Here is a 17538-nt window from a genome sequence, read left to right as displayed (position 1 = left end):
AACAATCTAACCGTGGTAAGTGAAACTCCAATCAATTAAAATGAGAAGACGACGGCTTTTCTGCCGAGCGAGGGGCTTCATTTCCATTTTCAGGACCAAATCTGCTGGGTGCTTTTTCCAACAAGCCACACGCCTGTTTCCCCCAGGGCAGGTGGCCCTTGGGGCACCCCCACTGGCCTAGTGGAGACAGGGGGCCGACAGGCTGCCAGAGCTAATGAGGGCCCTTCAAGCACATCCTACACAGAAGAGGGACACTCGCTTGTTCCACTGAATAACAAATACAACCAGATTCTAATGTTACCCAGTTTTATTTCTTCACATCACAAGAGTATAGTTAATTAGGGTGAAAGAATCAGATTTCTTAACCATCAGTCCATGCTTTGGGGAGCACTGTGTTTTATAACATTGCTTTCATGGGGCGATGCCTCCCTCGCAGGAAGGCTGACCTAATGCAGAACAGAGTGCCCTCCCCCCAAGCCACCCATCGCACAATCTCCCAGTGCCCAGACGAGCCCACGCCTCATGGTGAGCCCGTCCCATACGTATTCTCTGGCGCACACCGCACACGGCCGGATGAGGCTTCCTCAGTCAGAAGGGGGCGCTCAGACATGTCGACGCCCGTCTGCCTGCGGCGGTCCTGGCGGGACGAGGGTGAAGATGAGCAGAACCTCAGTTCTCATGGATGTACTAATGGGCTAACGTGTGACACTACAAGCCTGGAGCAGAGCCCACGGCCAGGACGGACGCCCTGGAGGCCCTGCCCAGCGTCCATCCCAGACAAGCCGACCCTGGCTTCCGTCCACAGGGTCACCTCTTTTGCAGAGAGGACGGCGGTGCTGTCTGCAGTCTCTGCTTGTACTTTCTCATCTGCTTGGACCGCGAATGCAGTTTGTTGAAAAGGTCGTGGAATTGATACTGTGGAAACAAGGTTTCTAGGAAGCCCTCCAAGAACACATAGACCATCCTTTTGTTCAACTGGCTGTGCTGGAACATCTCGAAGACGCGCAGGATGCCTTTGCGTGTTGTCTCGGCCCCGATGATGTGCTTCAGCTCATCTAGAGAGAGGAGGGGAGACCCACTTTTAAACGCCACAGAAAAGCGCCTGCTCTCTGAGCTGCTCTCCAACGTGCCATTCATTCAGGGACTTGATGCACAGCACAGCCTGCTGCACCTAGGACCTGCACCAGGCACGCACCCTCAGGACGCTTACGGGCTGGCAACACGACAGGGAAGGCCACCATCACCCCCATTGGAGCACTGGAAGACCCCGAGCGGGGCTACAGAAGTTGGGAGGAAGCAAGAACCTTCTGGGGGGCTGCAAGGAGGCTTCCTGGAGGAGGCGACTCTGCCCAGGGAGATGGAGAGCAGAGAGGGAGGCCCGTGGAGGGGCGACCGAACCCATCCGGCTCCTGGACCTGACTACTGGAGTTACCATGGGCCTGGAACGGACACCAGCAACAAAAGCACCAGACTGGGCACACATGCAGAGCCCGGCACCCAAAACAGTGAGCGTCCAGGGGTGTGGGAGGTGGGGGGAGGCCCTAGGATATCTAAAAAGGGACAAAATAGCCCAGCCTGGCACCAAGGGAGTGAGTCCTGAAGAGGGAGAGAGGCAGTTTCCAAAGTTAAATGGAGATGACAGGAAACTTTCTAGCAAGGAGGTCATAACTCTCTTTTGGCCTCAAGGCCCCCTGACTCTGTCCTCTCGATTTTTCACCATAATCACCATACCATGGGGATGAATGAATAATTCCTAACTCCTAGGATCCCTTTTTGGTTTGAAGTTCATAATGAAAAATAGAGGCAGAAATAACATCTATTTGATCATTTTTTTAAAGTATGTTGGGAAAATTATGTCTCATACAAAGGTGTAACTCAGTGCATTATTACAAAAACCTGAAAACACTAGTTAGAAACATAATAATCTATGGTTGTTACATATGAAATACTCTTTTCTTTCTAATTTCTACTAGGAAAAAGCACAGGGAAAAAATTCAGGTAAGCCTCTCCTAGCACCTTGGAGACACTGAGGCAGGATGAGGGGCTAAAACAAACATTTAGGAGGTGACTGCAGGAAAGTCATTATTCTGAACTAGAATCTTGTCTGATGACCAAACAGTACTTGAAACTGCAGTTTCGTTGGCTTCCAGTACAGACAGAAAGACATTAAGCTGACGGAAGACTGACAGGCTGAACGCCTTTGGGGAGGCCTTATTTAACAGGCAGATTCACAAATGATAGGCTAGTCAAACACTTCTATGGTCATGGATCTTTTTAAGGCGCTTGAAATGTGTTTTTAATTAGATTAAATACTTTCCTCTTTACCATAAGGAAGTCAGAATGAATTCATCCAGTCTTTCTCCGCCATTTCTGCCCTTCCTTCCTGGACAGTTACAAGCACAGACCGAGGTCTAAGTCTTGTCTCAAACACCCCTCCTACACACCCACAGAATGGTGGTCAATGATGTCACTGACCACTCCCTTCAATGCTGCAGCTCACAGCCTATCCTGTGCCCCCACAAAACCAGTCTGGGGTGAGATTCAACGGAAGAAGGAGCTACTACACACACCCAGAAGATGGCACACTGCCCAAGAGGTCCTAAAAGAGCCCAGGATGCTGGCCACTCACCAGGCATTATCTCGAGAAGCTTTGTTTTACCCGCGACTCGGGTTCTCATCCTGATAGCCTTGTCCCTACATGGCACAGTCTCCGCTAAAATGCCGTTTGGCCAAAAGGCATCCCTATTGGAAAAGAAGGGGAATAAAAGTGTTCATCTAAGAAAATCATTAGTTCTCTCAAAGTACCCTAAGACACCTTATAAAATACAAATATTCACATGAGAGACAATCCATTGTCATGAATGTGTGTATACACATGTGTGTATATGTGTGCATGTCTGTGTGCACACACGCGCGTGTACATGCATTTCAGTGTTCCTTGGGCACCTACTAGACTCTGGGAGAAAAGAGTTGAGAGAAGCCCTTGAGAGGCTGACAGACAAACCAGCAAGGAACATACATGGAGGGAGGAATTTGCAATAAGACAGGAACAGGAAGGATGTAACAGGAGAGAGGGCTTTACTCCTGTTTACAGAACATTTACTGCTGATTTGTGTTTGATTTCTCAGAAAGAAGCTTTGTCTGTTAGTTGGTGTTACTTTGTCAGACAGAAAATGAATGGAGATGATAGTGCCAGCAATGTGCGTGAATATTGTTGTAACTCTGCTAAGTTTAATGTGTGTGAATATTGTGGCTCTGTTAAACCTTTGTCTTCCCAGAAGCAGAAACTGCGAAGGGCTTGGAGTGGACTAGTCACTGTGAACCTCAATATGAAACAGGAGCAGAGACCTGCATACCTGTGAATCCAGGCAGGAGCTGGGAGCACGGAAGAGGAGCCATGGAGTTCGGAAGTCAGCCTCAGTTCAAGATGAAAGGACCTTTACTTGGGTACTCAGTGCTGACTGTCAAGATTATGACTTACTGTGACCTAGGGGTGGAAGACCCTTAAGGATGATTACTCCTTAAAGATGACTGAGTTTAAGGATGACTGGAAGCCAGTCTCCAATCAAGATGAAAGAAGACCTTAGATGGGGTACTTTATATTGACTGATGAGATTTGTGACTTACTGAATAATATCTGTCATTTAAGACTATGTGGTCACTTTAGTAATAAGTTATTATGTTGTATTGTTGTGAATGTTTTGCTTTAGTTTTTTGCTGAATAAACAGAGAGCTCACCATACTAGGAGATCAGAACCTAAAGCCATTCACAGCAGCAGTCCTCAGGACAGCTGCTCATGCTTAGCTTTACAAGGCCCAAGATTTAACTGAACAATACCTGAAACGTTTGACAGAATCAGCAACTTGCTCAGGTGAAGTCATCCAATCAACATGGTCAACAATTTTTCTGAAATTAAAGACATTTAAGTGAGCAACCCTGTGACCAGAAAGACACCAGGCAGAAGTAGAAGAAACAAGCGGTTTTTCTACAGAGGAAATAGTTTCAAGCCTGAAATATGAGCATCTTCCCAGGATGGGCCGGCAGGAGGCACTAAGGCACAGACCTCGCCGGGGCTCCAGGCTGCCCAGGGCACTCACTACCTGTTGATGGTGTCTCCGTAGGTAGCTCTGATGAGCTGCTGGAGCAGGTTCTTGATGTTCCTTCGAAGCCACTGATTTCTCTCCTTCAAGTCAAAAACTTCATCCATGAGAAGCAGCATGACTCGAAGAGGAATGTTATCATCCACCTGGCAGGAGGAGAAGGAACAGAGTTGTTACTTGGACCAGAACGTCCCTGGTGACAACAGAGCCACTCTAGAGCAAGGGCTGCCTCAGACCGTGTCCCGGGGCCCTGAGATCATGGCTGAAAGCAGCCACGGCCACGAAATGAAAGATGCCTGCTCCTGGGAAGGAAGTGAGGACGAGCCTGGACAGCAGACTGAAGAGCAGACCTGCTCCTGCCAACAAAAGGCTGGAGAGTCAGAAGTACAATCTTTCCAGTAGCAACGTACGGCTGTGAGGAAAGCTGAGTGCAACAGAATCAATACTTTTCAACTTTAGCACTAGAGAAGACTTTTGAAAGGCTTGTGGACAGCAAACAGATCAAATCAGTCAATGCTTAAATAAATTAATTCAGACTACTCACTGGAAGGTTGAATACTGAAGTTTTAATATTTTGGCCACATAACAAGAAGATGGAGTCACTGGAAAAGACCCTGAGGTTGGGAAAGACTGAAGGCAAAAGTTGAAAAGGAGATGGCAGAGGATGAGATGGAGTGATAGCATCATGGAAGCAGTGAGCATGAGCCTGGACGGACTTTGAGAGATGGTGGAGGACAGAAGGGCCTGGCACTGTGGTCCATGGGGTCACAAAGAGTCAAACACAACAACAAGTCAACTCACATCACAGCCACTGCCTCATAATTACAATGGGACAACTGACCACACAAAGCAGCTGCAAGGAAAGCACTTTGCAAATCTTAAAACAATACCTAAATGTCATTGCTATTGTTATTTCCCTAAGTGGAAACATTGTGTTGTAGACTGAAAATTATCCATTTATTTTTTAATTCTGTAATTAATTCCAAAAATCTACCATAGTAAGAAAACGCATAAGCTAAAGAGAAGCGGTTTCTGACCTCTTCTGATAAAATGAAGATGTTTAGGAACAGGCAAGTGTTCAACTAGTCTTTCAGGAGCATGGATACCTACTGCATAAAGCAAATGGGAACGTGGGCCCCAATGTCCTGATTCATGACCAAAGAGAATAAATTCATGTCTTGAGAGCAAATAAGACCGGCAACTCTTAAGACAAACGACAAAGACTAACCAAAGTTAGTCTTGGTAAAATTATCTTTTAACTGGCCAACTTTACATGAAAACTAGAAATGATGCAGCCAAAGTTGTAGAAAACAGAAGTTAAATGAGGAATTACGGAGAAAAAGGCCTTCCCAAGGTCTGGCTGCAGTCCTATTAACAAGTCCCAGAAAGGTGGTTGTGACAAACAGGGATGTGAGGGAGAGGAGACCCCAGGCTCACTGTGCCCAGCAGGAAAACCTAGATTCCCACTGTGGCCTGAGGAACAATGGGTTAGCCCTTCTTTTCACTGCATCGATGTTACCATCCAAACACCGTGGACAGGACTCATGGGGAAGCGAAGGCCTGAGGGGTTTCACTGACTTCCTCAGAAGCTTGTTTTCTTTATTACTTCTTTGGATCTCCACACTGACCGCTAGGCCCCTGAACCACCAAGCTTTCTGCTGCTTAGATCAAGAAGGCTCTGCTCTGTTCTCATATACTGAATATAGAGGACACCCCGCAGCCCTGCAAGTCTAACTCCAAAGGCCTCGCTCCCTGCCCGGGCTCTGTACATGCCTGGTCATGGACGGGGCATCTCTCCCATGGACCAGGGGCTTCTTGTGAACACTTCTTGCCCCTCTCTGTATCTCCACGATTAGCACTGCGCATGGCACTGGGATGAGAGGCACAGGGACGGGAGACAGACACGCTTTCCTCCAGAAATACAGTGAGCCATTCCCCCCCCCCACACACACACACCTTCCCAAGCTTCTCGGCCGTGGTCTTCCTAAACCTTTCACAGAGGACCAAGCCTTCATCCTGGTGTCTTCATAGCATATGGGTACCAGGGAAGCTTTCAAGGCTGCTAACCCAATATCCTTCTTAGCTACCTGACTGGCTCTATACCTTTCCCAAGGATCAATTTCCTGAATAACATATCTTATAAGTAAGCACTTAATAAGGCTTCTTTGGCTGTCTATGAAAAGCTAATTTTTATTTATCATTAAAATAATTTATGAGGAAAGATAAATTTAATTCTAAGCATAAAGACAGCAAAACTCATTTACATTATTTTTCAAGTCATTAACTAAAAACCATGGGAGGAAGAAATCACTTACATTGTCATCGAGCTGGGCAGAGACACGGCAATGTTCGGGATCAGAATCTGTCTTCTGAATTAAAGGAGGCACCTGAGAGGAACATTAAAAATACAGAAATACACTAAAAAAGAACAATGTAACAAAAACAAATATGGAGAAAGAACACAATACAGAAACCACAGAGGATTAAAGAAGGCCTTATGGATAGAACAGAAATTTTTTTATGTATAATGAGCCCCACTTACAAAAAGAACATAACAAAACCCAGTACCCATCAAACGAAATTTTAAAAATTACTCGTCAACACAAATGGGAAACAAAAACATTCATATTTTAGAGCACACTTGATAACTGTTGATAACAGGTGAGTTCCCACACAGTTTTAAAACAGAAGACATAATAATGATGTTTAGATAGTATTTTTAAAACCCATTAGTTAAATGCCCATTGAGAGGTGACTGTGGGGCAGCAGAGAGAGCTCAGCTTTGTTCCCACACTGGTCCAGACCAAACTCTGAGAGACCACGTCAGTCTTCGGGAGAATAGACTGGAGAAGAAGAAGAAACGGAGGAAGTCTAATAGGAATTCAGTGAATGACTCAAGACTGGAGGTTAGAAACCAGTCTTTGTTCAGGACTCAGGTGCAAAGAAGTGGCAAATGAATCCAAAAAACAGGTGAGACTGTCCAAAGAAAGAAGGCCTTGAGCAGACCCTTAGGGGATACAGGACAATCTGTGTCACTAAGTCACTGAGCAGGAAAAGGGGCAGGAGGAAGAGGAACCTTATTGTATACACAAGAGACTCTGTCTTCAAGACATACAGGATCTAATGGGGGAGATAAAAGCACATACTCAAGTCTGATACAAGGTAAGAAATGATAAGGTCAAAGGAGTGGTCAAAACATCGTGCAGAAGCTTCAGAACGAGGATGGCCTGAGTTCATCTCATCCTCCAAGGGATGGGAGACAGAGACACTTTCCTCCCAGTAATGCAGTAAGCCACCCTCCCCCAACCCCCACCATCCCAGCTTCTTGGCCATGGTCTTCCTAAACCTTTCACAGAGGACCCGGCCTTCATCCTGGTGTCTTCATAGCCTATGGGTACCAGGGAAGCTTTCAAGGCTACTGATTCAATATCCTTCTAGCTACCTGACTGGCTCAATAACTTTCCCAAGGATCTATTTCCTGAGTAACATTTTATTTTTCTTACAGACTCATAGAATGTAAAGTTAGAAGGACCTTAGAGGACTGCCTAGTCTGATTTCACACCTGAAACCCATCCAAGTTGGGAGAACTCACCACGGCTGGTACTCTACCAACAGAACCCTGGAGAAGCCTGCATCACCGCCATGCCCTGATCAAGCATCAGAGCAGGACTTTGTGGGGGCAAACATTTTAATGATAATTTACTACTAATAAATTAAAATTCAAATGGGGAAACTGGAAATATATTAAGATAGCTCCTTCCATGAACTCAGGATTGATGGTGTGGTGTGCCCAGGAGTTAACATGGGACTGACAAACTCTGAAATATATTTATGGTAAGAATGCAGCAATTCCAAGACTGATGGTGGAGAAAGGTTCTTTTGTCAAATGCCAGCCAGACTGAAGCCAAAAATATGAGAATTTACTGGGATGAATAAGATCTGAATGAAGACTAGAATATAACTGTCATAATAGCACTTAATTATTGTGCAATTAATTTTGTTAAGTCCATGACTAAAAAATTGCATAATTTAACAGGCAGAATGGATTGAAGCAGTGAATTTTGCCATTTACAAATATTCTCTTGATAATAATATGAACAGCAGACTATCAAAGGAGGGGCCAGAGTCTAGAAGCTGGCCCCCGAACTCCAAAGAGCTGAGTTTGAGCATCGCCTACATACCTCTCCCAGTAGGTCACTCCACCCCCTTGCTAAGCAAACAGAATGGCTGTTGGGCTCCCCCAACAGAGGTTTCCTTATGAGGAACCCTCCCCACTAATGAAGTCAGAGATCTGCACAAAAAATGTATTAATACAGTGTCTTGTTTTTCACAGCACAAATTAAAATAGTCAATAAGGAAATAAAGCAAACATCTTGTGTGAAGGTTACTAAAAACACGGAATGTTACTAAAACATGAAGGTTACTAAAAGCAGCCAGCTTTTAGAAATACTGTCCAAAAAAGCATTCTTACCTTGAAAAATGACTGCTTTATGTCCTGTCCTAGTCTCTCTGACATTTTGCCCATGTTGTCTGACATTTTCGTCATGCCCTCCGCCAAGCTATCGGGAAGAGATTTAACTGCGTTTGAAACGTTCCGCATGGAATTGCGAAGTGGATTTACAAAAGTGTCCATCTGAAGGGGGCAGAGAAGACAATGTGACGTTCTTCTCTACTGCATTTTCAATTCTGACTAAGCATCCTGGCAAGATACATTACAGTCATTAACAAACTTCCTAGACCTCTGCTCCAAGACTCCTCTGGGGCATAAGCTGGAGGCGAGCTTCCCACTGTAAATGCAGAAGTGTAAGCATTTTGAAAGGGGAACAATTATCTTTACGTAGTCCTCGGTATACATTTTGCTAATATGTACAAATTATGGGGACCATTTTGCATAATGCCAAGCTTTGACTATTTAATCAAAGAGACTATAACATTATAAAGCTAAAAATTCTGTAATCATCTTCACAAAAAAAAGTTAATGTACAACTTATTCTCTGTCGCTTCCCAGAAGATTTGGAAATTGAAATTGAAGATGATGGAATTCACAATGAAAAATGAACAAAGAGGACCTGCAGGAGACAAACACAGTAAGTGCGCATTCATCTCAAATTGAAATGGAAGGCTCCACAAATAAACGTAAACATAAGGAATGGCTTTAGAAACTAGTCAAGATCAGGAATGCATTGTCAAAATAAACCACCTGAAGGCTAAGGAACAAAGTCCGTCCGGATTCATGTCCACTCTTCCCTTGGGCAGCTCTCGTCCTATACTGACAATTTCGTTTTTCAGAAAGTAAAGAAACAAAAAGGAGACTCCGTGTGGCCCAAACTGGAATGAAGTGCTAAGAACGGATGAGGAGGCAGCAAGAATCGTGAAGCACCAGATGGAGTCCGTTGGGTACGCCTTAACTGGACCTGGAGTCGCCCCCTACAGAGAGCCTTCCCAGGCCCCTGACTGTGGACCCCCTGCACCGCTGCCGCCCTGGAAGAGACACTGCGCGGGCTGCCGTGTGCCTCTTACACAGACACCCACTTGAGGAAAGCCCTGAGGCAGCAGAGGGCTCACAAGCCACAGGGAGACTCCACACAAGTGCTGAACACGCTGCTCTCTGGCTTCTCTGGGGTAGCAGGGGGTGGGGAAGAGGAAGAACAGCAGCCCTGGAGTGAGCCCCGGGTCTGTGGGCAGATCATCGCAGGCTTCTTCCTGTCCTGCAAGGACGACTCAGAAGCACAACATGGAAAACCTTTAGCATCCAGCAGAAAGAAGGAGCTTGTTTTGGGTATTGAAAGTGATGTTATGCCAGTCTGAGCAAGGGGCACGCCTCTTCCTTCACTGGAGAAAGTGCCCAGGGACCAGAGGATGAAAGGGAGTCGGTGTGTACAAGTCTGTAGGTGCTCCAAAGGGAAGAGGCAGGGATGGTGTGGAGAATGATGACAGGAATCCAGAGTGGGAGTTCTGCCACTCAGAGGAGAGGTGGGGACGCAGGTGACTGAGTGCTGTGACGACGGAGAGATGAGTGATGAGAGACGAGGGGGAGAAGAGTGACTGGCTATTCTAAACCCTGCTGAACTTGGGTTACAGGCAGGAAGAAGACTGGTCATGGAATTCTTTCTGGATGAATGGGTCAGGAGCTATTCTAGGCCCAGCTGAACCTAGCACTAGACCCAAAAGGTCAACTCCAACGACGGGCACAGACTGTACACCGAGTGATGGGACTTGTAAGGCCTCCGGTGTCCTTGAAGCTGGATGGGCCACATCTGGCAGACATGATTCTCCCACACCAGCTACCCTGCTAGCTGAGGCTCAGAAAGGTTTTGATGGTAGCAGAAGGGGACAATGATGGTGACAAGGCCCTAGGGACTAGTGCCCTCAGACCCAGCACCAATTGCACAGTGCACTTCTAGGAGATTAAGCCCTCGGGGCCTCGTGTGAGTGTCCAGAAACAGGCACGCCTTGTCTGTGGGGCGGCTTGAGGGCTGCGTTCTCGGAGGTCTGCACAGAATCTGATGGACATGGGCCCCCTGGCACAGGCTCTCAAATACCTCTAATAATGCAAACCAAAGCCAAACACTGCTGCGCTCTTCTCCTCTCTATCAGGCACCCCCCCCCTCCCCGGGCTATGTCAGACAGTGTCTGTATCCTGCGCAGTCACCAAAGTTCAAAGGCATAGAAGTCTTTGAAGGTTCTTTCTGGATGAAGCCATGACTGGATATTCAGGTATACAGATACCCCAGACAGAGGCAGGTGAGAACCTGAAGGGAGTAAGCAACAAGCCACTCACATCTTCCTGAGCCTGCTTCCCTCAAAGACCCCCAGGTTACCTTCCCCGACATTGCTCTGCATTGACAGAGTCCCTCCATACACACTGGCAAGGATGACATGGCCCCTACAGCCTCCCCCAAAGCACTGGCAGAAACCACCACCTCCACTGTGGACTGTGCCCCTTTAGAATACTCCTGACCTAATATGGAAGAAAAACCTGAAATATGACAAACACTGGGCAAGTATCATCAACAAAGCCTTCAGACTCCAAGTGGGGCCTCCTTCTACTGCCCCATGCTCTCCAGCAGTGGAACACCCGGTTTTACGAAAAACCGCAGCCAGTGGGTGGTCCCAGTGATGGCAGTGGGTGGTGGTGAGTGGGGCTTCCCATCCACACAATCACAGAACTTCAAGGGTGACTGAGGCCTCTGACGACATCTAAGGAGACCAAGACCGTCCTTTACAACATCAAGGACAAGTGGTGACTCAGCGTCTTCATGAATCCTGAGCAGCTCCCGAAGCAGTCCCTACTTTTGCTATCTGAGGGTGGCTATCAGGTCCTGAGGACTCCCTCTTCCAGGTTACATCCCTAGATCCGTCAACCACTTGCTCCATGACATGGATTCACGGACTTTAACCATCGTGGCTGCTTTCCAGCTAACACCACCTTCTGCAGGAGGCCGTTCTTGCCCCCATCCCTCTCCCTTAGTGCTTCTCATTTAGACTGCTGTCTCCCCTATGAAATGTGAGCTTTTTGAAGGCAGAGTCTCTGTGTGTACCTGTCTTCATATTCCTAGTGCTTATCAGTGCCCAGCATACAGTAAGCATTGAATAAATGCCCAATGACTGATTGCTAATTTCTTAGAAAGGACTGTTGTCCTTAAAACTGCAGCACCAGAATCACCAACAGCCTCCCTGGTGTCTGATAAAGGACAGGGCACAAAGGACTCCTGGGGAGTGAATCTCTTTACTCAATTGTGTCTTTCCAGATATTAGACACTATTTTTGCGGCCTGTGGTCATGTGCTGCATATCTTCTCCCATCTCTGTAAAATCCACATAAATCTGTAAGTCCAGGCTCCTGACATTCTGTTGTTTCTATAAGAACGACTCAACCGTCAAACACAAAATCTCATCTCTTTAAACAGATCTGCTGGAAGCAGCTACTTTCCTGGACTCCTTTCTTGAAACATCATTGACTTGATTAATGCATGAGGTTTTCCTGGAAGGTCTTTTGGTTCTGATCTTGGGGTGTAGCCATTTCACAGACTTTCTTCTGTGGTGAGACATCACAGCTACCTGTGACAGGCCCACCAGCACATATTTCTTATGGGCCTTTATCACTGCTCTACAAAGTGGCAATGTGTTTGTAACTTGTTCACCCTGTAATCTAGAACATTTATCAGTCTTCTTCCTCCCTTTTGCAAAAGAGACTGTCTTTGGACGAATGCCACGGGGTGGTGGGTCTCAGGCTGTCTGGTTACTTGTTGTCCCATCTGCTGCCTTCTGCTACACTTGGGCCACCGAAGATATGGCTTCTGCTCTAAATACCTTCTCCCTGTATCACTGTGACTTCAGGATGCCATCAAGGCCCTAGCCACATGCAGCCCTAACTGCCTCCCTGTCAACTCTGTGGCCAGGGAGTCTTGAGTGTGGGAGTTCAGATTTATGAGCGCCATCTTTTCCCAAAGGATCTGCTGGGTTTCTTGACCAAACCCAAAGCTATCCATCTCTCCTGTTCCCTGGACCACACTCCTCTCAAGTTCAAACGACATTCTCCTCTCAAGTTCAAACGACATTCTGAAGGTCCGGGAGATCTTTTGTGGAAATCCCAGCGGTTTTGTGTGCCATTCTTTGGTCTGTTTTGCATTTTTAGCCAAACCAAACAAGGCCTGGGTCAGCACTTGTTACTGCCTTGTGGAGGTCCCACACACCCCTGAGACTCTGTGGCTGAATGGGCAGTCAGCCTACTCGCAAGCCCTAAAGATCGCCCATCAGAATGGAGCTTGACTGATGAAATCACAGCTGTGTGAAGGAATGCAGCACTTTGGCTTACGGTACAAGGTAAGCAGAGACACACACAGGTACTTCCCAAACTCCCCAGAATAAAAAGTAGTTGGGAAATGCTTAGCACAACACACAAAACCACAGCAGAACACAGAGGCCGGCAGCACGTGGTTTTCTGAGCCGAAGCACAGCCAGTGGGTCTGACAATGCTGGCAGAGGAGATGGTAACAGACTGGGGGTCAAGGAGGCCCAGATTCAACTTTTACTTCAGGCATTCTCTGTGCTAAGCCACTCGACAGCCTCAGTTTCCTCAGCTGTAAAACCTCTCAAGGTTGCTGTGACAGTCACATGACAGCTGCCTACAAAGTCAAGTGAAGGCCACCTATCACTGGGCATCAGAACAAGACAAAACTGTACCCTCCTCAGTCTCTTCAGGCAAGGGAAGGTCACGGTCAGTTCGGTCCCCATTCTGTCCTGAGATCTCCCCCACCCCCGTCTATATAACTCACCCTCCTGACTCCTGGAGGTCGGTCATAGGTGATCCTGACCAATGAGGCAGTCTGATCTCCTGCATGTGGGGCCTCATTCACACAAGAACACAGACCACTCAAAGCAGAAACACCCGAGTGACTTACATGGCACATTGTGCACAGAGGGACGCAGCTCTCTAGTGTCTGATCTGTACAGTCTGCTCACAGTGTCTGTGCAGCATCACCCCTCAGGTTAAGATGAAAGGAGGACCCCACACATATACATGTTAACATATGTACATACAAATATGTGTAAGCGCCTGCCCTCAAGGAGCTCACAGTCTAGTGGGGAGACACCAAACAAGAGCCCAGGCAGGTAATAGTGACGTCAGCAGGAGATTATAGGGATCAAATGAGGTGATCTGACTTCCTGATGAAACAAAGATGGAGCTACAACACCTGCCACTTTGTTGCTTTAAACAACAGAGGCCTCCTTAAAAGCTCCCCATCTCTGCACAGAGGATACTGCACTTCCAGCCCAGGGTCCCAAGGGCTTCTCACCTTCCGGGCAAAGTCCCCTTTCCCTTTGCTGTAGGCTTTGTTCTCCAGAAAGTCACACACATAGGGAGCCAAGGCAGGGGAGGCTTTCATCATTTCAGGTGTCAACAGTAACTAAAAAAGCAAAATGTTATTTTAAATAAAAAGAGAGTTCATGACATTTTCTACAAATTTGAGAGCAAAACCAACTGGTATTTTTACAGTACTCTCTAAAATAGAGCTCATTTTTTATATGGTGGCAGTTACTTTTATTCACAAAACACTTAGTGGAGAAGTTCTACATCTATATTCACTTTTAAAAATATCGTCCCTTTTTAAGTTTTATCAATTCTAGTTCGAAAAGGATCAATGAAGAATGTCTTAAATTCTTTGCCATAAAATTATGTTGAAGACAATATCACAAGTACATAGGATAATCACAAGTGAATTTGTCACATAAGAAGGAAAAAATCATCAGTCTGAAAACAAATTATGTGACCAAGATGAAAATGAATACATTGTTCTCAGGATTTCTAGAGTCCTCGGATTAACGTTCTCATTTAATTCTTACCATTGATCTTGCTCCTTTAATAAAATTAATTATTTAGGAAATGAATACACCAGTGAATCTATTAAATAAATGTTATGAGATAAAAAATGTAAAACTCGGTCATTAAAAAATTACAAATTACTAAAGAATTCACTCACCTCACTGGAATAATTAACTCTACCTAATGTCAGAATATCTGAATTCAATCTTACAAATTAGAACAGGAAGTCAGCTACGGAACACTGGGTGAGCTCTGATCTCTCCCAGGCAGGGGGAGTTGCTGGACCATTGATCCCCTGACACCAGAGGAATCGCATCTGCCCAGAGCTGGGACCACCTGAGGCATCCTCAGGAAAGTCTGCCTTATGAGGCAGCAGTTACCACAGCCCTCCAAGGAATGCGAGTTTGTCCTTGGGTATCCCCAAGAAAATCCAAAGAGGGGGGTGGCCAGGTAGCACAGCAAGTAAGAGCACAGGCCCCAGCGTCGGGATGATCTGGGGATCAAATCCAGGCTCAGATACTTAGCACCACACCCAGAAATAACTGGTCGTGTAACCTTAAAGCCCGACTGCTTTAAAAAAAAAAAAAGAAAATCCAAAGAGAGTTCTAACATGCCCTAAAGGGAGTCATTTCCCTTTTGATCATTTTGAGATCTTAGAGAAAAGGACTAAAAAACAAACCTGACCTACAATCTCCATGTCTGGAGTCAGATGACTAACTCTAGACTACAGACTGTATACACGGCTGACATTCCTAGAATGTAAGATGTCCGTATCTCTTCACATCCTACGGAAAGAGATAAAACAATGGGGTCGCAAGTTCTGGACAATGAAGGAGGGACAGCATGTTTTAGCTTATTATAAAATATCTATATGCTACCGTGTGAAGGAGGAATGCAGCTTTATAAATGCAAAAAGCTCTAGAGCTGGCATGGCCCTCAAAAATCATTCTGTCTGCTCCTCTAAGGTTCTTGTTTGACATTTGAGGAAGGAAGTCTTAAAACCAAACATGTAGGAAGGTTCCCATAAAGGGACATCCTAATCAAGCTTTTCAAGAAAAAGCCACCTCCAATATATTTCTGCTATGATTTAAATGACAAGATAAGGTCAATAGCAAACATACCCTTACCTGTAAATATGCATTTAGGTCCTTCTTTCGCTTTTCTAAAAAGTCTCGATCCATATTATTAAATGTTTTTTTACCAGGGAGCTTCAAAATGCTTGACAGATTCTCAAACTAGAATACAAAACATATTCAATGTTTATCCCTTAAAATTCATTACTTTGCTGGATACAAGAGAAGATAAGAATTTCAGACATTGCAGCAAAGGACCAACTTCTCTAGAAAAACACTCTCCTAAAGCCAGGGGATAAAAACAGGGGATCTATTCTGGAGACAGATGACAGGAATGTCACGTATAAGAATTACGAATGAAGCTAATTTTATATTACCTTTTGACTTGGAAATAAATATGCTTCACATGAATAACAATTCCTACAAATAGCTTCTAAAATACATACTACTAAATTAGCAGAAGGATAGGCTTTTATAGAAGTTTACAAGATTTCTACAAAACATAGAAGCAAGGGTTAGGTAAGACAAGAGGAATAAAAAACCATGACACAGTTCTTTAAAAAACAAACACATCAGAAGGGCTGGGAAAACCTCCAGGTGGAGGGACCAAGGATAATGGAACAAGAAAGAGGTAAGAGCTGCTCAAGCCCCATCATGCCTTTGTTTCCTCACCAAGACCCAAGAGCCCGAGAGCAGCAGACCTGATCAAGGTCCCTTGAGAGGTATGAGGAGCACACTCCCTCACACTCCCTCACAACCCAGAGGGCCTGAGGCAGACCGAGGACTAGGCAGTGATCTCTGAAAGACACGAGCAACACTCATTTTCACAAACTGCAGGCCCGTGAATACGCCTTTACCTCCGTGACAAGTGGAAATCCTAGTGGGGTGGTTTATGGACATCTAGAAAAGGAGTAGGCGGCTGCAAAGGGCCGGCCTGGATTCAGCCAGACCACCAGGATTACTGAATGCCTGGAAGAGGGGACACTGCGAGCAGTGACCAGAGATTTTGGAGAAATTCTTTGGGGTTGTTCTTGTCAAAAAGATGGACAAGGAATGATGACACTAATTCAGAACAGACTGAAATGCTGGACCAACTGATCAGCAATCATTTATACGGCACCTCCTGTGTGCCAGACTTATACTCTGGAGGGGAGAGATGAGCAGCCCAAGCACACACGTACCAAATACAAACAGGACAAATGCAAGCAAATGGAAGGTCGTTAGGGAGACAATAAGCAGTGAGGCAGATCAGGATCGGATGTCTCAGAGGAAGAGAAGGCTTGTGTGAGGGGAGATACTCTGGGCCTGGGCCCAACCAGTACAGAAGAGCTGAAATGGGAAATCAATGCCACCAAGGAGGGAAGCCAAGAAGGCCAGGCAGGCAGACCCCAGGCACAGGAAGGCTAGAAAGACAGGCTGCGAAGGGCTCTCAACAGACAAGTTAATGGTTCACATTTTTAGGGGAGGCCAACGGGCAGCCTAAGAGACACAATCTCTTGTGCTGAATCAGGAAAACCACTGGGGAGTAGTATGGACGATGGCCTGGGATGGAGAGAGACCCAGAGGTCACTGAAACAACTTAGACTGAATCAAGGGTGTGGCTTTTTGCGTAGAGATAAATGTGTAACAGGTGCGGCCTCCCAGGACAGGCAGGATGGCCGGCTGCAGGATGACAAAGGGAATTCCTGCTCAGGGTGGGGCAGGACCACAGGCTCTTGGCATCCCTTCTAGCTCTGTGATTCCGTGACTCAATTAGACCTGATGATGGGTCTCATGTCACAGTGAGCAAATGCTATCTCAGGGGATGGGAGTGGGGCACAAGGCAAGAGGGAAGAAATGAGGCAAGACAGTCTTCAAAGTACCTGGCTTCCATTTATTAATTCTCCGAATGGTTTTTATTATTCAAGTAAAATGAATTAATTGGCTTAATTAATTAATTAATTAACCAGGTAAATACTTTGTCCATTATAAAATCAATTTCTTTCAGACATTCTGAAATAAGTAATGTTAAACAAAACAGAACACATCTTTAATACGT

General features: G+C 45.9%; 1 protein-coding gene across 5 annotated transcripts in view; it reads right to left on the bottom strand.

Moving 5' to 3' along the window:
• Positions 1 to 289: 289 nt before the first annotated feature.
• SNX13 (sorting nexin 13) overlaps positions 290 to 17538 on the bottom strand; it is a 122990-nt gene continuing 105741 nt past the window's right edge. For all 5 annotated transcript variants that reach the window (XM_069094426.1, XM_069094427.1, XM_069094424.1 and 2 more), the window contains 8 exons: positions 15555 to 15662; positions 13901 to 14011; positions 8573 to 8734; positions 6417 to 6488; positions 4102 to 4247; positions 3839 to 3907; positions 2630 to 2742; positions 290 to 1055 (listed from right to left, as the gene is read on the bottom strand). In XM_069094426.1, coding sequence (XP_068950527.1) covers positions 808 to 1055; positions 2630 to 2742; positions 3839 to 3907; positions 4102 to 4247; positions 6417 to 6488; positions 8573 to 8734; positions 13901 to 14011; positions 15555 to 15662 — 1029 coding nt within the window. In that variant the 3' untranslated portion in view covers positions 290 to 807. The remainder of the gene's footprint in view (positions 1056 to 2629; positions 2743 to 3838; positions 3908 to 4101; positions 4248 to 6416; positions 6489 to 8572; positions 8735 to 13900; positions 14012 to 15554; positions 15663 to 17538) is intronic.

The sequence above is a fragment of the Petaurus breviceps genome, unplaced genomic scaffold (genome assembly GCF_028583685.1).
Source record: "Petaurus breviceps papuanus isolate PSGF00001 unplaced genomic scaffold, PetGlider_PUasm1.0 218, whole genome shotgun sequence".
NCBI classification, from domain to species: Eukaryota; Metazoa; Chordata; class Mammalia; order Diprotodontia; family Petauridae; genus Petaurus; species Petaurus breviceps.
This window is presented reverse-complemented; position numbering and strand designations above follow the sequence as displayed.